Source organism: Lepisosteus oculatus, chromosome 2 (assembly GCF_040954835.1).
Source record: "Lepisosteus oculatus isolate fLepOcu1 chromosome 2, fLepOcu1.hap2, whole genome shotgun sequence".
Taxonomy (NCBI): domain Eukaryota; kingdom Metazoa; phylum Chordata; class Actinopteri; order Semionotiformes; family Lepisosteidae; genus Lepisosteus; species Lepisosteus oculatus.
Window position 1 is genome coordinate 37,716,853 of NC_090697.1, and position 25,840 is coordinate 37,742,692.

Consider the following 25,840-nt stretch of genomic DNA (forward strand, 5'->3'; position numbering starts at 1 on the left):
TTTATTTTATATAGCGTTTTAAACGAATAAGTAATTAGATTGCTCATAAACCTAAACGCTTTTTCTACATAAACACAGCATGATTGCGCTCTGAAAATGCTTTTTCTTTTTATTTAGGCTCAGATTTAAACTATAGATCGTATTTTTATAAACTTTCTTGGAAAATGTCTTTTATGTAAACCATGTTTGCTATTAATTCATTTAGGGCTAGAATATGTTCACTGTCTTCCAATCGAGTCGAGTTGACATTAGAAGCTTGCCACACCCAGACTGTTACACCAACGCATTAGCATGTTAAAGCGATTTCATTGAGGAGCCTAGCTTTCTTAACTAGTAAGTACTGAACTTCCTTGGCTTTGGAGGGGGAGGTGTCTTTCGCTGGAAATCTTGTCCCCTTCTACTTTGAAAATACCTGTGAAACCGGTTTAATTCGTCACAGCCAGTACTCCCACAGAGAGGGGGGTTGTACTCGTTAATGTCTTAGCCGTAACACATCATTATATCTCATTTTGTATTTCTATAAAAAAATTGTTTGCCCACCTTAACACTATTGCTGTTGTTTTTATCCTGTAAAGCGCTTTGAGGAGCACAGCTTTCTCACCACTTAGATTACTTTTTGATACCATCCTTACACAAAGCAGAAACTTCTTGTATTTTCCGATGACATACAAGTGGAAAGATTACAGATTTTAATCGTCTTTTTCCTGAACCAGGGAAAATCTGATCATGTTTCTTTATAACAATAATAAAAAACTTTATTATTATGGATTTTCAGTGATTTCTCAGTGAAAGCTGTGCAAGATTTTTTTAATCAGGATTAATCCACAATTTATTTAAATACGACACCTATGGTACAAATGGTGAATTATCTTCTTTTGCATGTATACATAATTTAATAGATGTGCAATAACTGTTGACTGGAAATATAACATATGCAAAATGTGAATTACTCAAGGGACTTTATATTGTTATATTTAATAATGTCTCAAATTCTGGTTTATCAGAGATGAATAAGGATGAAAATATTTCACAGAAAATTTAGAATATTTCCAAAATTACAATTTGGTACATTTAAATGGAACTGATTTGTATTGAGACCCTTTTACTATAAATGTAACTTTTGAAAATTAAGGTGAAAGAAATAGTTGAGCACAGCATAATAATAGCAATAATCACGCATTTAACCTGATAGCCAAATAATTATTAAAATGCAAAGTGAGGCTTTTACTACTATTTACAAAAGTAAAAAGTGAGAAGAAAATAACATTTAGGCTGTAGAACCCTCCTCAGATATTAAAAAATGTACCAGAATTTTATATACAGACCAAACAAAAAACATGAAAGTAAGCATACTGTACTTATCATATTTATTATAATACTATTTTAAAAATGTAGGTACCAATAATACAAAAAGGTTACATCATATATTTATTGTATAAACTTTACAAGCAACATATTATTCCCCAATTTCTTGTTTTAACATAGCCAATCATTACAGAATATATAATACATAATTCTGTGCTATTTTTATTGTGCTCAAGACACACACACACCTGCATTTAGCTTGATTAATATTTAATCACCTTCATTTCTTAATTAAGAAACAATTACTGCACTGATAAACCAAAATATTTTGTTTGCAGCAAGACTAATTACAGCTGCAGTATACAGAGAATATAACTGTAGCAACAACGGTATTTATTAAACTGTTCTGAAAGAGAATTAGAATCATTCTGTTGCCATGAAGGGAAATAACCCAGTGAAGCAAGGCTCCTATGAGTCATTTTCTTAAGAATGCTGATAAGATAAGCTCCTGATAACTGGAATGTGCAGGCATTCTGATAAATCATAAATTGGGTCAATTGTGACACCTCCAGTGATGCATTTTTACAATGGCCCCTCTTTAATTACATTTCCAAAAGGCAGGCATCTGGACTCAGTATTCCAACATGAGGTCACCTGCTGGTAAGAAAGAACACTACACCTGACAACATCACAACCAATCATCACCCATGTCAATCTAACTTTAAAACTGTTTCCCAAACATTTCCTCATGCTCTCCAAGACACTGGAAATTTTCTTGATGTAACTACTTACTATATATGACTGTGGCCACCTCTGTCTGAACAACAACTAACTAAACTGAAAAGAAACCCAGCTAAAGGTAACTGCTGATACAAGAGATATTATTTCCAGACTTCTGTGTTTGTGTTGGGTGTTGGAAGAGGGTTCTGGCTGGTTTGGACACTGTTCCTCTTTCTGGTTTTTTTTTTTGTGTGAAACTGTTTTTTTATTTTCAATCCCAGGCTGTAAAAGTTTACTTTTTAAATCCTTTTGATCCTGAGGCTGATCTTGTTATGTATTTGAGGACATTCTTGGAAATGTTAGGGACTGTGACATGGGTCATGGACACAACAGGGTTCTGGATGAGAAAACAACAGTTGTGGGTGTAAATGTACCCTGACGATAGTCAAGTGTTGGGTTGAATCCTCCATCCAGCCACTTCTTTAGCCAGTTGCTATGTCTTTTCTGGGTTACCTTGGAGTATCCTCTGTTTCAGGTGCAGCAGTGTAAGATTTAGGCGATGCTGCATTTGAGAAGGTGTTGTCACAATATCCACATGCATATTTCAATGTGACACGTTTCCAGTCCTGCTTATGACAAGTTCTGAGCTGTTTGCTGGTATCGGTAACCTTGGCAAAGACAGAGTTGATCAAGGCACATATGTTGCGGCTGCTTTGTGAGATCTGTCAGGTGATTGTAGGTGTGACATTTTGATTTGTTGCAGGAGCAGAAGCGTGGGAGACAAGGTTCCCTGAGGACAGTGAATTAGTGGATGAAGGGAAAGTGGCTTTGGAGATGGTGTAAACCAATATTTCAATACAGAATAAAATCTGGACTTGGATCCCACCTGGAGGTCACCATTCATAAATTCAGTGACAGGACCAGGGGAATTATTTAATACAAAATACAGTATGTCACTACATCTGATGACTTCACAACCTATCATCACATGTAATGATGTTTCTGCTTCCGCACTTCACTTTCCAATGCTGTCTGAAACCCTTAAACTTGAGAACTAATCTCTCAGGTGGACTATGACCATGGCAGTCCCTCTCACTCTCAGCTGTACTGTACATTAAATTGGAGAATCCATTTTAAGAGCAACATTAAGTGGGACCTTTCTCTCTCTTTTCCTTCACCACCTGGTCATCCTTTCACACAGATTTTTAAAAATCTCATTTAATTCAAGCATTTAATTCCAGTGAGTATACATTTAATTGCATTCACATTATAACCCTTGAGAATTAATCTTTAATCCAAAGGTTATGTGTTTGATGTAAATTAATTCAGGAAGTAGATGTCACGATTGTAGCTCCCCCCCCCCCTTAAGGGTGCTCCGGCTCTTTCATATTTGAGTTGATTTTGTGCACCTGCTCCCGGTTCCTGCCTCCCTACTTAAGCCAGACGCTCACTCTGTTCCGGGCTTTGTATTGGTTTCCAGTACCAGCTGAGTCCGGGACCTGGACCGCCTGGTCCTGTTCCCCTTTTTTTCCCCTGACCCTCCGGTTTTAACTTTTTCTAATCCATCTACGACCCCTCATCGGATTTTTAATCAGTTTTTAACTCCGTTTGCCTTCATATTGGATGGAGCACCTGGCTCTGAGATTTGCCTCGTCAAAGATTTCCTTATGTACACTCTTTGGACTGTTTGCCTTGGACTCACCACCAAGAACACCAGTGCACCAAGGACACGCCCCCTTTTCTGCTTTTCCCCCCATTTTTTCCTCACTCATCTCCAGATTGTGTTGTCTGCATAGGGTCCTGAAAGAACCTATTGGTCATGTTGATGTGCTTGTTTGCAACTAATTATGTCCGAGGTTGACTACTGTAGCTGCAAGGCAAATTATTACACAAAGAATCAAGTGTTATTCTTTTATGTAAAGCATTAGGAATGCAGCTGTATGGTGTCTTTCTGATAATTAACATGTCCTGTGTCAGTAACACAAACCAGGATGTCATAAATCAAGGCCATATTGATACTTTTAATGAAAAATGTCCAACATTGGTATCTCTTAGTCTATTATACTATAAGAAACCATCTGGACTGAGACCCTGACTCAGAGATCATGGTTAATCATTTAAAAGATGACCAACACATTAGAAACCTGAAGGGCGGAGAAAGGACATTATAACTGATAATGTCACACCAGCCCCAATTGATTACTGGGCTTTACAAAGTATTAATTACCTTTTTCTATTCTGGTCTGCAAATCAAAATAATCAACTGTATGACTGCATTGTCTGAACCAGAAAACTGATCTTTAGCTCAACACATTAGGCCAAGAGGGAGTCATAAAAATAATTTATCTCAACATTCTCTCTATGACCAGTATGTTTAAATACTTTTCCCAACACTTGGTTGCCAGTCACCAAATTGAGGCACAAACACAGGCATCACATATCTCTGTGATGTTGCCTGTTTTGTGTTTCAACTTTAAGTTGATTTTGTGCTTCTTGCTTGTGTAGATTTCATACTGTTTTACAGAATTCTTGCAGGAAGTCAATAACTTTGATTCTTCCAATCATTAATAATCAATCATTAATTTCTGAATGATAATGATATCTCATCCACTTTCCAGTTTTAGTTTCAAAGGGGGTGAGTCCCATAACACTTGGTGGCATTGATAGTATTTGTACTAATACTAATAATAATGGCAACTCATTAACTATGTTGTACAATGACTGTAGACAGAGCAGTCTTAATGGAACATGCGGCAGGCCACCTTAAGAAAACCAACTAGAGGCTACCCTAAGTACCCTAAGTACACTTGCATGTCTCTTACACCTATTGAAAAATTAGCTGTAACATTCCTTGTCTATACATGTCCCTGATGATTAGTCACAACAGCAGCAGCTTTAGCTAGCTTGTTTGTTATTTCATTGTTACCTGCAAATGTTCATTTTGTCTTATCTTTATGATGAACTTTTATCTTGACAATATTAGTTGTTTCATTCCAGATTCCAGAGATTAATTCAGTTTGTTTCAACTGCTGTACCACAGCCTGTTATAAATTCTCACTCTGCCCATCTTGTACATCAGAATTTAGCCAGGGCAGCAAGGTAAACACCTGTACTTTTCTGGGTTGACTTGTATAAACATTTTATAGACTTTTTAACTTCAATTTTTAACACCAATGCAAGAATTTTTAAAATTGTAATTTTGAAACTGTACATTAACATGGACATGCATTAATATACTGTAAGAAATCGGATGTATGTATTGATTCTTATATCATTTTGGAATAATGTAATTGTAACAAAATAAACTAAGCTTAATATTTTTTAATTCAAAATATATTTTTTCAACAGCTCCTTTGGCTATCAAAATTCCAGTCACATTTGTCAGATGTTTAACTATTACGATTGTTGCTTTTCTTCACATTAGGGCTTCCTCTGTGTAAACAACATATACAATACAAGGAAGCAGGGATCTCTGCTATCAGTAAGACCTAAATTAACCTTGATACAAAAAAGATGTGTAAAGGTTGTAAACATATTATTTCTTTATTTTTTTAATTTCTAATGCATTTTAAGTAATCTTAGCAAATTGTATAATTAAGGATAAAGTCTTTCAATAGACAGAAAACTACAATGATGATTTTTAACTTCAAGAAATTGTTTGAAAACAAACCCTAATAATAGATTGCTTCAATAATATTTCAAGGCAATATGCTAATTCAATCCCCTTGGCTTAAGTGACTCACAATAATACCCTTTTATGCAAGTAGATTTATGCACATATATTGAAATATCCACTACAAATATCCAAATTTCCACTATTTAATAACTTTTTATTTTATGACACCCTCTTCTCATGGCCAACCTTCATCTAAAGACATTCTATAATAAAACAATAATAAATTAAAAGAAGCAAATATATTATAGGACAACACACACCCCACAGTCTTGGAGACACAGGGCAGAAAACAAGGTTCAGAGGAAGAAGTATACATTGAATATGTATACTAGGGAATAATAGTTCATTTATATAGTCAGGAGCCAAACTGTTCAAGTCCTTAATGGTCAGCAGCATTGTGAATCTTATTCAAAAATCCACAGGCAGCCAAAGGAGGAATACTTTAACAGGTGATATACTGTATGATCATGCATTTTGTTTTCAAATCTAAGATGCTGATTTATGAACATAATAAATCTTTTTTGGAAATAACAGCAATCACTGCTTTACAATAAGAAAACCTAGACAACACAAAAAATGTATTATTTTGTCAACATCAGACTGGGAGAGATGTGTATGTGTAACGAACAGTTCTTTCCGGACCCTATGTGGACGACACAGTCCGACGGAGTGGGGGAACACTGGGGAAAAGTTATGCAGGAAAACGGGGCTGAAGACAGGGGGGCGTGTCCAAGGTGCGCTGGTGCACGGGGGAGGTGTGGCCGAGGCGAACAATCTGAGAGAGTAGTCCTTTGGGAATATCCAAAACAGAAGGGTAAGTCCAAAACCAGAAGATCCATCAGATCAAGGAATTAAAAACCACGAAGGCCGGGTCGGAACCGGCGGACGGGGAACAGGAACGGGAACGGAGGTTAAAACCTTAACGGGACCAGGCGCTTCCAGGTCCCGGACTCGCACGATATGGAAATCAGATGCAGAGCCCAGATGAGCGTCAGCGCCTGGCTTTTAAGGTGGGCTGGGAATGGGAAACAGGTGCAGAGAATAAAGTCTAAGTGAAAGGGCTGGAGCACCCTTAAGGAGGGGGAACTATAATCGTGACAGTATGGATAAGCATAATTTTTCAAAGGTCAAAGAATACCTTTTTATAAATAAATAAAAACAGAAATAAACTTGAAAATGACTCTGGGTGGGATTTTTAAAGAATAAGAGGGCACTATCTGCACACAGAAATATATGAGAAAGGTTGCTTGGGTTTGATTTCAATGGGAGCAGTTTTAGAGATATAGAAGACTGCCTGTGCTAGGGGTGCTAATAAGATGGCAAACAGCATTGGTGAGAGAGGGCAGGCCTGGCGAGTACTTTTGAATACAGCAATTTGAGGAGAGCAGATAGAATTAATCATAACCTCGTATTTAGTGACACAACAGAAGAATTTGTCATTGTTAGTAGCATGGATGATATAAAGAAGGTGACTAACGTATCTGCAGCTGAACTTTTCCTAACAAATCCTGCCTCATCACGATGTGTTAATTAAATCTTTAAAGTATGGATCTTACCTACCTATACCTTAGAGTACAGCTTCAAGTCAACATCTAAGAAAGATAGAGGCAATACCAGGCACATAGGGAGAGGTCTTAGCGAGGAAATTACCGCAATGTTAACAACCCTGTTCAAGGAACCCCTTTCTATGACCGCCTGTATCATTTTATTGTACGTGGAGGAGGAAACAGCCTGGTAGTAATACTTGTACTTATTAGCAAGTCTAGAAATATTATTATGTCTTAAATGTGATTCCTGTATCATAGCGACATCTATTTGTTTGTGCAAAACGTCAGGGTAACTAGGATACTTGTTAGGGGAATTAAGGCCATGTATATTCCAGGGTAAGACATTACCTCATAACTATCAAAATTAATATCAAAGACTGAAGGTGTACTGGTTTCCGGGTGAGGCTCCCATAGAAGAGTTTTTTGAGACCCTATGCGAGGCGGCAAATCCGTAAAGGAACAGGGAATGGAGGTAAAGGTTTAATGGTGCTCACAGTGACGATAGGGAAGTCTGTGCAGAAGTGAAGGGTAGGTATTGCATTCAAATCCAGGGAGGTCCACAGAAGAATCAGGAAATGGTCCATATGTCCATTATCGAGAAATCCATCCGGAGACAAAACAGGAACAGACACACGTAAAACAAGAACCAGGAATACGGGGCTTCATCCCAGGCCCCCGGGCTCAGAAGGTCAGGGTGACTACTACTGGCCTATGCCCTCAGACTTCCCCGTGAAGCCTGATGGTAGGTAGGCCATAAGGCAACCATTTTCCAAAGCTGAGCCTCGAAGGCTGGGGGAAGAAAACTTAAATAAGGGAAATGACTAGACACACCAGGAAGTAATAATTAAAATGACTATATAGAGAGGATTAGAGCGCCCTCTGGAGGAAGGGATGATGACCGTGACAGAAGGAAGTTATGTGTAACAGAGCAAGGGAGCATTCCAGTCCTGTATAAGTATGCACCTTGGTAGTACAAGGGATATAAATGCTACTGTCATAACTGCAATCGGAAGCTGAGTATGAACAGAAATAAGACCTGACCACAGATCTTCCATAGATCTGGAGAGGTAGGAGTGGAAGGGATCCACTGAGGGAACATCTTTCGGATGGACCAAGCCACTTTTTCCCATTTGGCGCCCTCAGGTAGACCTTACATTACAGAGATAAGATCTAAATTCCAGCTCATTCATTTAAGTCTGAAGCTCATTCTAACACAGGCTGGCATTAGATTCTATTTTCACTGGTGAAAATAGTTATAATTTTAATATTAATAATAGGTACTGTATTAATTTCTGGGTCATTCCATGCATACGTTTGATCATACTAGTATATAAAACAGGATTTTGGAGGCCTTAGCTTTCTGATATTTAAATGTCACCTGGCCAATTATCTTCTTCCAACTCTTTCAAGGATGGCAGTTCATTCCCAATTGCCTCAGATTGTCGCTCACCCAAGAACTAACAGTTTGTTTTTGTCTACCATAGTCTCTCAACACAAACTTCTTATAGAAGTTATTTTTACCTCTTATAGAAGAAAATGCTTCCATACCCAGTATAATAGAAGTACTAATACTTCATAATTAGGTGGCATGTTACCACAGTGACTCAAAACATATGCCCTATGCAATCAAGGGGTTCATTAGGAGAAAAAAAGTGGAAAATCTTAGACTCAATCTCCAAATTTAAGTCCATTTGAGAATACGTACAGTATTACATGCTGAAGAAAACCAAGTCAAAACACATCATGAATAGACAAGACCTCTCAAGGTCAAAGCATCTCAAATTATTACACAAATAATTTGTGGAGAGCTCAGAGTTGCAGAAGCCATATACTGTAGTTATTGCCTCCAATTGATTTGATTTGCAAACATTTGCAGATATACATTCTAAAATCTACATAAAAGTAAGGTGTTTCATTGGCACTTGGTCATTTCAAATCAACAAAAATATTATATTGTTCTAATATGATTAAATGTATATTATCTTACATTTAAGATTTATATTAATTTCATGATTGCAAATAGACGTTTTTGACTATGCTTTTGGCCGGCAACTTATATATATATATACACATTACATTGCATTCATATCAATACTGATAATGTTGAGCCTGAACACATTAAAGTGTAGTTATACTGTAAAAAGAAGATAATATAATGACACAGAACAATTACTGTACTCATTAATGCAATTTATAACGAGATCCACAGTGGCATTTGTCTATTTTACATTCATAATTTTATTTTTCGTCTTTGATCCAACGACTCTCTTAAGCCCGAGAGCGCTAAATATAGTCCATCAGCATTTTTCTCCTTACAATACAGCACATGGTTACAGTTAAATCAGGCAGCACCAATAGTGTACTTAGAAGAACTAGGCACACATGCACATGAGGCTGCCGAGCCTTTCTACTATTGCTGCAGAACAATACAAATACTCCCGTATATCACAGATCAATGGTTAAAAAAGGGGGAGGGATGGCTTGAGAGGAAAGGAAAAAGCCACGAGTGATCAATATCTGACTGTCTTTTTGCAAATTGCTGCAGTGTTTTACAGGAGTAGTGTATTCTGAAACGGATTGACAGAGCGGGGCAAAGGAGCCACATGTCACATGTGCTTCATAGGAAGAAACGGGGCATCTGATAGCTGGATCTGGAGGAGGATGCTGCGGCAAGTGATACACAGAGGGCTCAAATCTTCTTTCTACTGGCTCGGTTTATTTGTTAGCAGGCATCCGGTTTTTTTCCTTACTGTTCCCGCTGTTTTAACCATCATCTTCGGATCCACCGTTCTGAGCAGATTTAAGCCCGAAAGAGATCTAGAGATATTGGTTGCCCCAACCCACAGTCTGGCTAAAATAGAACGGAGTCTAGCGAACAGTCTTTTCCCCATTGACCAGTCCAAAAACAAGCTGTATTCAGACCTGCACACTCCCGGCAGATATGGCAGGCTGATCCTGCTCTCGAAATCCGGGGGAAACATTTTGGAGCTGGCTGATCAAGTCCTGAAGGTCCACAAAGCGGTGCTGGATTTGCGGGTTAATTACAAAGGTTTCAATTACACTTTTGCGCATCTCTGTGTCATGAGCCACAGGGATAAGAAATGCCTTTTGGATGATATAATTACAATTTTCAGAGACATTCGTCAAGCTGCCTTTTCAAACAGCACACCTTCCAAGGTGCAAGTGAGTTACCCAAATACAACATTAAAGGTAAGACTAATTTATTTTGTCAGCGAATTTCCTATTAAGAAAAAAATGTTTTCTTGCAAACTATGCTTTGAGGTTTGTTAAACGGGGGTTATATGAGCCAGAAGCTCGACTATCAAGTAGTTGAACTGATAATAATAATAATAATAATAATAATAATAATAATAATAATAATAATAATAATAATAATAATAATAATAAAAAAAAGTCCCACGTTCTGATTTGCATGTATACTTCAGCCTGAAAAAAAACCTCGAATTTAACTTTATTTGAGGGAGTTTTTGAAAACCGTAACCTGGACAATTTTAATTTATAAAGCATTCTCTTGCTGAATGCGTTTGTTTAAATTTGCAAAACTACGTGTCCTGACAACAGGGCAGTGTTTCATTTCTGGCTAGTGCAGTCGGTCCCATGAACCGAGTTGTTTTACAAAGATCTGCTACGGTTTTCATGATGTCTACCTTCATGGTGAAAGCACAGTGAGAAACGAATGCGGTACTGAATATGCAGTGTGTGATTTCCAAATTGTCATTTAAACCTTCCAGATTAATACATTCGGCCGTTTTATCACCTTTGACATTATTTCTTTGATTTGGTTTAAAGTATGTTTTGTTACACAGCAAATTACTGTGAATTGTGTTTTAACACTAATAGCATTGATCGTTTTACCTACAATTGTGAAATTAGAATTTCTCTATTGGCTGAAAAGTAGGATAACAGTTGACTGGGATGAAGTTTGTTTAAATAATTTATATGAAATGGATAAGTTACAGGATGCCAGCAATTACATTATTAAGCGAAGTGTCACTGGTTTCTTTCTGTACGAACACTATGTGCATACGTAAAGTGAAATTAATTACTATTTCATGAATGAAGGTATACAACAACAAACAAACCCTGTCTGGAAAATAACAGTTATAATATCATCATCTGTAACATTAATACAGGATTTCTTTCCTTTAGAAAATACTATTATCATTACCTCAGTTTGTGTTACTGGATTACATTCATTGATGCTGAGGAGACACTACATTGCTTCTTGTATCCTTGTTTCAACTCATTTGGTCCACAGAGGACAAAGTAATTTGTTTCATCGCTAGTAATTATTATTTTCTTGACAGATTTTGTCTATTTGTTGCATTATATACAGTACATATACAATACATTAATGTAATTGAAAATCTTCTGGATGCAGTTCTTAAAACTATGCAGTTCACTTAAAGTGTACAGTTCTTTGTATTTAAGAATAATTTTCTGCTTTACGTTATATAATAAAAGCCCTTGCAATTCCAGTATACAGTATGTACAGTATGCGATATGAATGTATTAGTACATAGAAGCTGGAGTGGTATTTCCAGTTTCAATAATTGTATTAGTTTTATTGACTTGATAAAGTGGTACTGTAACTATTACCAGGTTGCTGGTGTTGCATCACGGAGGAAAATTCTAATAAGCTGCCCAGTGGGACAAGGCACATAGCACTCAAAATGATCTCTCCTTTCCTGGGTTCAATCCTGTAACTCAAGGAGTGATATTATTGTGTTCATTGGATGAAAAGAGAAACTGAATATGTACAGTACTAATACAGAAAGGTCTTATCTATTTTTAATCTCCACACTGCTTGTATGGGAGTTGGGTGAAGTGTTAGAAAATCACAGGATGAAATAGAAAATTTTAAATGAAAATGAATGAACAAATAGTAAGGTATTTTTTTTATGAAACATGGAATATACAGAATGCAGGGTGTGATTTGTCTTTTATGCTTTCCATACAAGGGCAGCATGGTGGTGCAGTGGTTAGCATAGCTGGCTCGCACAACTGGGGCACTGGATTCAATTCTGGACATGGGGAGTTTTTTGCATTTAGTTTGTATGTACAGATGCAGGCATTCAAAGTGCGTGACACAGACACGTACCGGAGGTAATTGGCTACGGCCTCGCGCATCGTGACGAGCTATGACGCAAAATACAGTGGTACATGATTGGTTGACCGACAGGGGCACTCGTGGTGCGTTGGTTGGTCGTATAAAGATTTAAATGTCTTTATTGTGCCTGTTTTAGTATTGAATATTTATCACTGAAGGGAAATCTTAATAGCTGAGCATAAAAAGAATAGGAGCATACTGTAATGTGTGTAAAGGCCATAAACGATATTAATTTTGGAACATAAACATACAGTATATGGCTGGTCTCGGTACTTTAAAGACAAAATACACACCAGTATTCCATTTCTCCCTAAACATTTTAAGCATCGAAGTCTTTAACTAAGGTGATACCGGAGTCAACAAGCATACTTTTAGAATTTGATTAAAAGGGAATATAATATGGAATCGCGTATCTAAAGAAATTAATAACGATATAATTATATTCATGTACCGCAACACAAGAATTGTACACGCTGTACGATGTCTGTTGATAATGTTTGTAGGGCTTTTTCAACACTCCTCACGTGACCTTGCCGGTGGTGCTGGGGGTTAGGTTACTGACTCCCTATCACATGTTGGGTGTTCGAATCCTGCTGGAGCCATGACTTTTTTTTAACAAACATTTCTTTGAAAAAATAAAATGTTTCCCTGGGTCAGAGATTAAATAAAACTTCATATATTAAATAATGTAAAAATATTTAGAAATATGCACTACTATATATGCATTACAATATAAACATTTATATTGATTTAAATCACGTTTAAATCGCCTTTATTTAAAACCCATAAATAAAGCTGATACTGTTTAGACTTTTAATTATTTAAAACTGTATTACAGCAGCACAATGCACAATGCAACGTAAATCACTATCTTTGTCTTCTGCGTAATAATGTTCACCTCTCTGTCCAGCAAATTAACAATAGTAATAATAATGAACTTTATTGTATATAGCACCTTTAAAGATGCTCCTCAAAGCTCTTTACAGGATAAAAACAATAACAACAATACTGTTAGGCTGGGCAAACGATTTGTTTTTAAAAAGAAATACAAAATGAGATATAATGATGTGTTCCAGCTTAGACATTAGGTGACTATTCATTGTTATTAAAATGACTTAAATTCAATCACATTGTGATATTTAGAAATATAAATTTGTTTGGCGCGAGTGAGGTTTTATTTACAGCCAGCACTCCCGCAGAGAGGGGGGTTGCACTTGCAGTGCATTGGTATAGATGGGAAAGCCAGAGCCGACCTCTACGCCGCCCCCGTGTTATGCTCTTCGTTAATGTCTAAGCTGGAACACATCATTATATCTCATTTTGTATTTCTTTTTAAAAACAAATCGTTTGCCCAGTCTATTATTACGCAGAACATTATTACATTATTTCGCAGAAGACAAAGATAGCGATTTACGTTGCATTGTGCATTGTGCTGCTGTAATACAGTTTTAAATAATTAAAAGTCTAAACAGTATCAGCTTTATTTATGGGTTTTAAATAAAGGCGATTTAAATGCAATTTAAATCAATACAAATGTTTATATTGTAACGCATAGGTGACTATTCATTGTTATTAAAATGACTTAAATTCAATCATGTTGTTAAATTTAGAAATATAAATTTGTATGGTGCGAGTGAAGTTTTATTTAATCTCTGACCCAGGGAAACGTTTTATTTGGTCAAAGAAATGTTTGTTAAAAAAAAGTCATTGCTCCAGCTGGATTTGAACACCCAATGTGTGATGTGGGAGTCAGGAACCTAACCCACAGCGCCACCGGCAAGGTCACATGTTGAAAGAGCCCTACAAACATTATCAACAGACATCGTACAGCGTGTACAATTCTTGTGTTGCGGTACATGAATATAATTATATCGTTATTAATTTCTTTAGATACGCGATTCCATATTATATTCCCTTTTAATCAAATTCTAAAAGTATGCTTGTTGACTCCGGTATCATGTTAGTTAAAGACTTCGATGCTTAAAATGTTTAGGGAGAAATGGAATACTGGTGTGTATTTTTTTCTTTAAAGTACTGAGACCAGCCATATACTGTATGTTTATGTTCCAAAATTAATATCGTTTATGGCCTTCACACCCGTTACAGTATGCTCCTATTCTTTTTATGCTCAGCTATTAAGATTTCCCTTCAGTGGTAAAATTCCATATAAATATTCAATACTTAAACGGGAACAGTAAAGACATTAAATATACATATAAATACTGTATACAGTACAGTTTGCATACAGTAATATGTTTATGTTCCTAAATCAATCTCTTTTACGAGCATGTGAAAGGCATGGTGAATCGATTCTCAAAAATTACTGTACTTTGCATGATTGGAAACAAATGCGTGATTGCGAAATGCTGTGGTGTTACTTTTACAAAGACGGTCAATGAAAAAAAGAATGTGGACCAGGGCAATACTTTGAGTTTACAGTATGTCCAAGGTCATTCATTATTAATACTATTAGTAATATCTTCGTTAAAGACTTTGATGGCGACAGCTCAAACATGAGAGGTTGAGCTTTATTAGCTCCACCTTGCGGAAATTCCGGATACTATTATTTTGCTTGCGGTATTATAGGAGAATTTACGGTAACTCACAGTAGACTGCGTAAAGCGCACCGCAAAATAATGCGGTATCGCCTGCTCGTTTTGAATGGCTGCATCTGTAGTCCCTTTGTTTGTGTGGGCCTCTGGGTGCTCTCGTTTCTTCCCACAGTCTAAAGACTGGTAGGTTAATTGTTTTTTGGGAAAATTTTCCTGGTGTATGGTTCTTTGTGTCTGTGTTTGCCCTGCGATGGACTGGCATCCTGTTCAGAGTATATCCTGCCTTGTGCTTGTTGCTTGCCGAAAGGTTTCAGCTTCCCCGTGACACTGATTTGGATTAGTCAGTTAAGAAATGGATGAATGGGTTTACATATGATTCACATTCTGAGACATTTTTATAGTCTATTTGTTTTTTTGTGTGATTCAAAGGAAACAAAAGTAATATAATGCATATTGACTTCACAGCACGTTGTGTTCTTCAACATATTATGGTCAGAGCCCCATCTGAAAAAAAGTTGTCCTTTTGTTTTTTAGGATGGAAGGATCTCTTTCATCGGTCACCAGCTGGGAGGGGTGACACTTGTTCCAAACAGCAGAGATCACCAGGTGAAGTTTGCCAGAGCTGTTCAAATAACATACTACCTCCACAACTATGGCTCTGCATCCCAGGATGTCATCGCTGAGAAGTGGGAAAGTGAATTTTGTAAACTTACACACAGGCTGTCTCTTGTCAGTGAAGATCTTTATATCCAATCCCTTACCTCTTTCAGTCTCTGGAGAGATTTTCACAAGACAGGCATGTTGGCCAAGAGTCAGGTGTTAGTCAGTTTGGTGTTGGTTCTCCTGGCTGCCACCATCTCTAGCTCTATGAGGGACTGTCTGCGAGGAAAGCCCTTTCTTGGGCTACTGGGAGTTCTCACTATCTGCATCGCCAATGTTACTGCAGCAGGGATATTTTTCATATCGGATGGGAAGTACAATTCCACACTGCTTGGAATCCCCTTCTTTGCCATGGGTAATTATTTTTTATTCTATATGTATAATCTATGGTAATAATATTTCAAAATATTTTCTGAGGACCACTATTGCATTACTGAGAATTTGATGTCAATCACTGTACAGATACAACCATCTAGAATGTGCAAGGTGTCAATCAGTATATTGCAGTAGGCACCACTCATGATAAATGTAAAACTGCCAGGTGACGCAGTGAATCCTTAAGATACTACAGCTGTGTGTTGTTGTCAGACTGCTCAGTACTGTATTAAATGCTCATTAACCTGTTAGTGCTTTCCTGTGATAATCATATTGTATGCATACTCTACTAGCAACAATTTCATTAAATAATTGATTATATTGTTGAGGCAGGATGTTGTTACCTCATTGCTACCACAGCTCCAAATTAGATACTGTCACTGGTTTGACACTCTCCTGTTTAATAGAAATAATGTTTTATATTTATACTAATAATGTCTATACATACTATGGTGAAAACAGTTTTATTTTAGATTGTTATTAAATTAGATAGTGATAGTGATAGTGATTTTAAAAATATATTGTATTTAAATCCAATAACAACATTAAAAAACAGAAAAGAGACCAGAGTTAAAGTTAGTTTTGAATAAGGATTTGAATGACTTTGTTGCTTGTGTACTATAAGTTGTAGCTGATAGAAGGATACAAATATTTACACCACTTTGGGATTTTGTGAGTGGCATTTATTGATTTTAAATTTCTCAAATAATTTTAAAGCCATCAAAGGGTCCAATTAAAAGGAATAGGATAGTATGTACACAGCATGTGGTTTTAAAGTTTTTTAAGTCAGGGAAATGTCCTTTTCCATGAGTTTCTGTTTTTTCCATTTTTTCCATTTTTCCTAGAGAAAGGGCAATACAGCATGACTGAAAGGCTATTATGTGCGTGAAACACTGTGTAATTTCTGAGCTACAGGAAAAAAATGGCCTTGCCCCTGGCTTCTCCCTAAAACCAAACAAAATGCACCACAATCTCTGGGTTGTTTAACTGACAATTAGTTTAATTTAACATTAAATCTTAAAGTAGCATTTTAAATACAATAGACATGGTGCAACTGCTCCAAAGCCATATAGCTGACTTCATAGCATAAAGAGCTTTCGATTTGTGTTTCTTCACACATCAAAGACTGTAAAAGGTGTACTCCAATACCCCCTACTGTTAGAAGAGACTCCCATGTTACATCAGAAAAGTAACACTGAAATAGGTACTCCAGGACAAAGCGCTTCAACAGGTAAGGCCAAATGATTATAAAAACTAATATGAAAAAGAGATATTACAGAAAAAATATAAATCTAGCAATCTTTATGTTTTTATTTATAAAAATGTTATACATAGCAGTTTTAAAAAATAGTATAATTTAAATGCAATCCTATGCATAAAAGACAAGAAAAAAGAAGGCCAGACTAAAATGAAGGTTTTGAGTGGTGACTTGAATGACTGTCACATACGTCACATATAAGTTGCACTGTAGCTGATGCAAGTCTGCACTGCACTGTTAATTGGTTTCTGTTTAAGGTCATCTTTAAATTCCATTATTCTCTCAACCTATATATTGGTGATCTTATGGTCTTGTGTCTGGTAAAGCTGGTTTTCTTTACTCCCCCTATGGCAGGATTCTCATTTTTGCTTGATCTACAATCAGGTTTGTTCTTGCAAAAAATACTTATTTTCACTGTAACAAGTTTAAACATGCTTTTTACTCTACCTGTATGTTTTATTTATTACACATGACTATGAATCAAAATATCTTAAATTAAATTAAACTGGCAAATCGTATTCAATTTTTCAAACCAATTATAATTTGGATTCAAATGATGATTCAATTTATTTACAATTTAGTTATTATTACACTTATTAATAATAATTTCATATTTAACATACTGTGAGATTTAAAATTAATAAAAATGTCAATAATAGTTTACACATTATTAAATTTATTTAATTATAAGAAAGAGGATTTGTATTATTAGAAAGAAAACCTTTATAATTCCCAAAGGGCAATGTAATAAAGAAAGTACGGCTCGTACATTGGCCAGGAATTAAATCCGGGCCTACCGCATGGCAGGCAAGAATTCTTCCTCTGCCAATGTGTCACTCTGATTGGATGACTTACTGTAGTATACTGTATAGGACAGTAAGAAATGTAGTATCTTGCTTTATGTTTTTAGTGCAATGAGACAAATTAAAAACTTATAGGTGTTGCCTAGTAATGGGTTAATTTGATAGTAAGCTTCATTTTCCTTTACACTTCAAAGAAACATTATACATAATATAAACAGCAATGATATATAGTCAAAATGGCTGATGTTATTATTGCTTTCAGAGGAAGTGAAACTAAACAAACCAGGATTTTTTCCAAAATAAATCATTATGAACAAATTATTGAGAAACACATGAAAAACAGTACATTGTAAATAAAAAACACATTTTGTTGTAAATATTGAGATGTTGTGATGCAAGTGTGGTAACCTTAGAGAAACTCTGGTGGGTGCTCATTGAATCTTATCAACACTGGTTAAAACCCAGAAAAACAGAATGCAGACATTAACTGAACAGACTTTAGTATTTTCTTAAACGGGTCTATTTTTATACATTTCTGTTCTGCATTTCTGTGCTGCTTGCTTAAAACAGCGGTGGTTTAGGGGCAGTGTGGTGGCTCTGTGGCTAAGGATCTGCACCTGTGGCTGGAAAGTTGCCGGTTTATATTCCGTGGCCAGCAGAGGAATCCTACTCCGTTGGGTCCCTGAGCAAGGGCCTTAACCCCACCTGCTCCAGAGATGCCATATAAATGGCTGACCTGCGCTCTGACCCCAAGCTTCTCTCCCTGTCTGTGTGTCTCTCCCTGTCTGTGTGTCCCTGTCTGAGCAAGTTGGGGTATGTGAAAAGAAAAAATCGTAATACAAGAAATTGTATATGGCCAATAAAGTGATTAAAGAAAAACAATAACAAAACTTACAGGGGAAAATAATCATCACATATTATTATAGTTCACAAAATTGCAGCGATTCCCTCTTAATTTCTCTTGCGGAGATGGTAGCTGCAGCTCACTGACCAGTTGTCCATTGACAAAAAAGTAGCAATAGGTCAATTTACATGACAAAGTCACCTCTCATGCAATTTAATGGATTTCTGGTGGTACTTTTCTAACAAATAACATTTAAAATTAAAATTTTCATAAATCTGAGCAAATTAAAAATATTCCTCTTTTTGTGTAATACAAACCAAAGAAGGTGTATTTTAGAAGTACTATTTAATTCAGCCAAATACATTTATGAGTACCATAATTGGCCTGATGGTAACACAGTCGAGCTGAGAGTAACAGTTGACAAAAGTAATATATTATTTATTTCAAGTTAATTAAAATCAATTAATTAATAGCTATAATTGAATTGAATTGAATCTAATTTAATTAATAATATAATTGAATGCTAAAATCTGCAAAAACCTTTTGAAGAAAAACACATTTTCATATTTGTTGGTACATGTAATTAAGAAGTTAATCGATGAGAGAAGGAACAGATCATTCCAAAATAACATGAGAGAAAGACCATAAAAAAAGGCTGAGTAGGAAACTGTCCGCAAGAACTACAACTCCCAGAAATCCACAGTTATGTTTCCTTGGATTCTGCAGTTTCCAGCCAGTGTTGATGGTTTATAACTACTTATATAACAGTTCAGGTGGGTAGCTGCGTCAGCATGCGTAGGCTGCAAAGGGACAAGTAATAGGTTTATTCCATGCTGAAAAAAAAGAAGAAAGAAAACACAACGTTTCGGCTGTGGAGCCTTCTTCAGGTGTGAGAGAGACAGGGCAATAGGCAAAGGTAAAGTAGCGGGAGAACAAAGGTTGGGAGGGAGGAGGAGTGAGAGGCGGGAGCAGGGGACAGAAAAAGAGGCCAATCAAGAGGTGTGAAGTCGGAATGGGTGCAGAGAGGTGTGAAATGAAACTTCCAATGAATGGAGAAAATGTAAAAGAACAGTAGTCTGTCGTTAAGGGAAGGGAGAATGTGTGATCCTAGCTGCAGGATAATTTTAGTTTCGGTGGTCTTTCTGATGTAAAACCGTCTTTAAGAACACAGACGGAGAGATTAGAGTGGTCGTGGCCGTCAGATGTGAAATGAGAAACAATGGGCTTGGTGAGATCTTTAATCTTCACAGCCCTGACGTGTTCTCTGAAGCGGTCTCCGAGTCTCCTTCCTGTTTCCCCAATGTAGATGGCTGGGCATTTACTGCAAGAGATACAGTAAATAAGGTTGCTGGAGGTACAAGATGCTGTCTGGGTGATCCGGAATTGTCCTGAGGGGCCTTGAATGAGTGTGGTGGTGGCTGTGTACTTGCAGGTGATACAGCGAGCTCTGTTGCAAGGGAAAGTGCCTGGTGTGGATGGTTGTTGAGGGCGGTCAAGGGAGCTGTGAACAAGGAGGTTACGCAGATTAGGTGGTCGGCGATATGAGATGATAGGGCGATCAGAGAGGATACCCCAGCAGTGTTATTGACAGGGCCCTTGCCCGAGCCAAAAACACCCCCCAGACCATCAACCCGATCAGGAACTCCCGCCGTAACAACCGCATTCCTTTGGTGCTTCCTTACCACCCTAACATACTTCCTATCCCCAGGACCATTAACCAGAACTTTTCCATCCTACAGGATGATCCCTCCATTGGGGCCCTCTTTTCTGATCGCCCTATCATCTCATATCGCCGACCACCTAATCTGCGTAACCTCCTTGTTCACAGCTCCCTTGACCGCCCTCAACAACCATCCACACCAGGCACTTTCCCTTGCAACAGAGCTCGCTGTATCACCTGCAAGTACACAGCCACCACCACACTCATTCAAGGCCCCTCAGGACAATTCCGGATCACCCAGACAGCATCTTGTACCTCCAGCAACCTTATTTACTGTATCTCTTGCAGTAAATGCCCAGCCGTCTACATTGGAGAAACAGGAAGGAGACTCGGAGACCGCTTCAGAGAACATGTCAGGGCTGTGAAGATTAAAGATCTCTCCAAGCCCATTGTTTCTCATTTCACCCCTGACGGCCACGACCACTCTAATCTCTCCGTCTGTGTTCTCAAAGACAGTTTTCCGAACTCATACATCAGAAAGACCACCGAAACTAAAATTATTCTGCAGCTAGGATCACACATTCTCCCTTCCCTTAACGACAGAGTACTGTTCTTTTACATTTTCTCCATTCATTGGAAGTTTCATTTCACACCTCTCTGCACCCATTCTGACTTCACACCTCTTGATTGGCCTCTCTTTCTGTCCCCTGCTCCCGCCTCTCACTTCTCCTCCCTCCCAACCTTTGTTCTCCCGCTACTTTACCTTTGCCTACTGCCCTGTCTCTCTCACACCTGAAGAAGGCTCCACGGCCGAAACGTTGTGTTCTCTTTCTTCTTTTTTTCAGCATGGAATAAACCTATAACTTGTTACTTATATAACATATGTTTTTTAAAGTATATGTTGTTTATTCTTTTAAATTTGAATCTTACACATGTTCATGGGAAATGTAGTTAAAACAAATACATGAAAACCTTCCCAAAAGACCACAGCAAGTCATTGAGTTAAAGAATTTGATGCAGAAAATATTTAGAAAAAGGGATGAATAGTGTTTTGTAACCTTTTTTTAGTATTTTTAGCTACCACTAACATATTTTCTAAACATTGTTGAAAACTTTCAGAAACTGTATTATACTTTGGTTATTTTTATTATTAGCTATCAAAATTGACCTTGTTTCCATATTAATAATATATTATTAGTGGATTTACAGAAATAGTAATATAGATTACTGTTAAGATTTACAAATTAAGATACCGTTTCAATAACATCTAACGTACCATAAGTGTACCATAAGTTTTGACACACATCCAAGATGGCTACATCTGTAGGTGTTTTTTAGCTAAGATTATATCTTTCTAATCATTTTGTGATTGCAATATTTTCCTCAATTTTGGCACCTACCATTCTCCAAACTGGAATGAGATTTTGCTGAATTATCATTTAGTCTCTTTCACTTAAGTAAACAATTAGGAAAACTTCAAAGTTAGTTTAACAATTTTCACATTTCTTACTTTTATGCAGACCTTACTAAATGTTTATATTTCAATAATTTAACTAAATAGAAGGCACCTCCAAAAAGATCCAAATCTTACTGTTTCAACATTGTTTCTTAAATGTAAATAAGTTTGGTTAATGAATTGTGTAATTTCAAAATCTTTTAGGAAACATAATTTTTATTAAAACTAAATAATATATATATAACATGTTGGAAAACCTGTCTGGTTTTAGATATACAGTATACTGTATTAGTAATACTATATACTTGAAAAGTCCATATGCATATAAAATAGGAAATCACCAAAGTAAATAGCACACCTTACGGTAAAACCTACACAGGATCCGATTACAGATTGTATTCAAATTAACAAAGGTTGTAGTATCTGATTGTTCTTACATTTTAATTGCTTTTCTTTTTTACAGAGTCCTCAAACTATTGTTAAAATAAAGAAATCTACTGATGCCAGTGCATTTTAAATTTTGCACAATCCTCAGGGGAAATCCTCAATCCTTTTTGAATTGTGGTGATACAAGTTAATAGATATTTTTTCATGCACTCTTTGTGGTATGCTAAGCAATATAATGCTCAGCTCAGGAGACTTGTATAGCAGGAAGATGAGGCATTCTAACGTGAAAATCTATTTTATTTGATGCACAGTAAAACCCCTGTCTAAAGGTTATGTTGCAGTTTATTTTATAAATCTGAACAAGTATGAGTAAGTGAATTGTTGCTTGTTTCTAGCATGAATGTCTTTCAGTAGAAAATTTGAGGTGGGGGTGTACAGTAATATCTGAAATTAGTCAAACCTGTAACACTATAGTGACATGTGATCTTTCTTATTATGGCATGCTCTATGATGTGGGTTGTGTAGCTTCAGTAACCAAAGCCTGGTAAGCTCTCATAGGAACTAACCTCCTTTTTTCTATCATTTTCAATTAATTCCAATTTTCATATAACTCAGTTGACAAAGATTGCTGATTTACCTGGAGGTCTGCTCCCAGTGGAATATGTCTAAATGCACTCAAAGTATATTGAGGCACTATTTTAGTATGGAATTCGATTTAGTTTCCCTGTTTTGTGCCTTTAATAAAGTGATTAAGTTTAAGCTGCTTTTCTTCATAAAGCAAAGATATTGTATCACCTCAAGCATAATTATTATTTTGCATTTTAACAGTGTGCAATAAATTTTCTTCTATGTATTTTGCATTTTAGATATCGTAGATCTGAGGTACAGCATAAAATTCACAAAATATCACACTGTGTTTTTTATCATTAGGTACAATTCAATGGAGATGTAAAAAGTAAAATTAAATAAAGCTTTCAGTTATTGGAACACTGAAGTAACATGTGAAATGTACTTAAAATAACCTTTTCTTTAAACAACTAATGTTTTTAGGGAAAATCAAATTGGTTGGACCTGATACAAAGAATCACATCAGGCAATTTCTAGTCACTTTTTCTTTTTGAAAGTACAATTATCCATTTTTCCTGACCATCAATACAAAGAGGGAGAAGAGAGGATACAAAGCAACACTCAAAATATACAAAAATACATTAAATGATTCACCAAACTTTTGAGTGCAGCTAAGCTGAAGCAGTTAAACTGTGTGATTTTGAATAAAGTAAATTTGTTAAAATGAAACCCCTCATTTTAATAAAATAATGACCTGATGTTACTGAGAATAATCATGTCTTCTGAGAAGTTTTCTAAGGTTTTCTCTCTTAAGTTAGGAATTCTGTGCATACAGATGTAGCCATTCATAATGTGCGGTACAACCCTGTACCACAGGTTTTGAGCTACAGATGGAAGTGGTACATTATTCGCTGGACAAAGATGATCGGGAGGTGGCACTAGTTGCATTAGGTGTTAGTGAAATTGCTTCATTTAATCTCTCTACTGTGCATGTTTAAATCTGCTTAATATGGAATGTTAATTTGGAATTTAACAATTAAAGTGAAATTTTGGTGGCTCAGCGTAAAAATAACAGGAGTATAGCATCTCTGAACCTCACATCGTCATAATTTAGGAATATAAATATATTATACATACTGTATATGGCTGGCAGTGGTAACTTAAATAAAAAGTACACAACAGTATTCCACTTTCTTGGTTAACGTTTTATGCATCAAAGTATTTAACTCACTTACTGTGGTTATTTCAGAAAAGTTTTGACGTGCTAGTCCTGACTTTATTTAGTTTATATACTTTGTAAAAAGCTATAATGTTTTAACCTTCTCTATGAATACTTGCTGTCATTATTTCAGAAAAAAACATGCACTTTTTAGAATCCATTTAGTAGAGAATATAATATGGAATTTCATAACCCCTGATTTCTTATTAAAATGCCTATATATGGGACACAATGTTTCAGATGTCAGTAACTTTGCAAAAAATGACATAGAATGCCTTCAAATCACAGGTATTTTAAAGATCATGATTTGTGAAAATTTGCACAGCTTTAAACAATATCTAGTACCTGGTTGCATTTTGAGAAACCTTAGCATGAAATAAGCGGATCCCATGTGTAAGTGAATTCATAATGCAAGAACGCATTATACTACATTTTTTATGCATCAGTTGAAGCAGTTTCTTAAAAATGTACAAACGTATTATGTAACATAATATAGTATGGCACGATAGGAAATTGATTCTTTTAATTTTTAAAGAAAATAAAAAATAAGAAATAATAACATGTCCCTGCCTAAATTAGACATTGCATGACTTTAAAAGCTATAAAAATATGTTTAGATAGTTAAAAAACACTTTTTATGCACGAACAACTGGTGATTTTTCTTCCTCATGATCAGCTTAGAGTCTTTGTGTATGCTATAAGTTTTTTGTTTACTTTTTAATTAAATGTTTAAAAGAGTTTAATTTTGTAAGCACTTAATGTTGAAACAGATGTTTCAACATCAACTGTTCAGAGGAGGTTGCGTGCAGCTGGCCTACAAGGAAGAATTGTTGCAAAGAAATTCTTAAGAGTGCAAAATAAGAGGAAGAGACTTGCCTGGGCCAAAAAACACAGAAACTGGACATTCAAGGCCAGCTTCACGCAACCTTCTCGGAACAGTTGAAACATCTGTACTTCTAGTTGCATTGAGCTCAGCTTGATTTTCAGGGGCAGTAAATCGCCAGTTTCGCACACTTATGACTCTAATGAACGTACTCTCTGAACCTGAGGTCACCTGTTCATGTCGTTTGATAATCTGCCACAGCAGTTACTGACACTTGCAGAATTCTTGCAATTTGTCTTAAAGATTGACCTTCATTTCTTAAAGTAATTATAGTATCCTATAAGTATCCTATTGTCTTTTTTCCTTGCTTGCTGAGCAAATTTTGCCATATTCATTTAGGAATTAGAAACGTTTGCCAATGCACCCTATATTTATGGTAATCGTGCACCCTCACCTGTTTACTAATAATTGGTGACAAAAGGTAAATGAGGTAACATGCTAGTTAACTGTGAGAACATCTAACAAAGACAATTTTAAACTTCTTTTAGTGTTCTAACACTATGTTATACACATTTCTGACTTTTAAATAACTTGGGCTTCAGATTGAAATCTGCTTGCTTTGGGTGTTCATTTTATTGAAAATGAAAAAGTAACATTTTCAAAGCAGTTCACTTAAGATTATAAGTACACATATTATGTACTTACATTTTAAGTGTTTATAGACAAGTTTATACAGTTTAAAGCACAGATTATCATGAAAAACCTGGTTTCAAGCAGATGTACTCAAGCTTTTAACTGGTACTGTAAATTGGAACATTTTTACAAATATAAAAAGAGGTGATACACAAAGCGCTCTC

General features: G+C 36.2%; 1 protein-coding gene across 1 annotated transcript in view; it reads left to right on the top strand.

Annotated features, from left to right (window-relative positions):
• Nucleotides 1–9,665: 9,665 nt before the first annotated feature.
• Nucleotides 9,666–25,840, top strand: part of ptchd4 (patched domain containing 4) — a 45,519-nt gene continuing 29,344 nt past the window's right edge. Inside the window, exons 1-2 of the mRNA XM_006625951.3 lie at nt 9,666–10,458; nt 15,466–15,946. Of these exons, the coding sequence (XP_006626014.1) occupies nt 9,859–10,458; nt 15,466–15,946 (1,081 nt within the window). The 5' untranslated portion in view covers nt 9,666–9,858. The remainder of the gene's footprint in view (nt 10,459–15,465; nt 15,947–25,840) is intronic.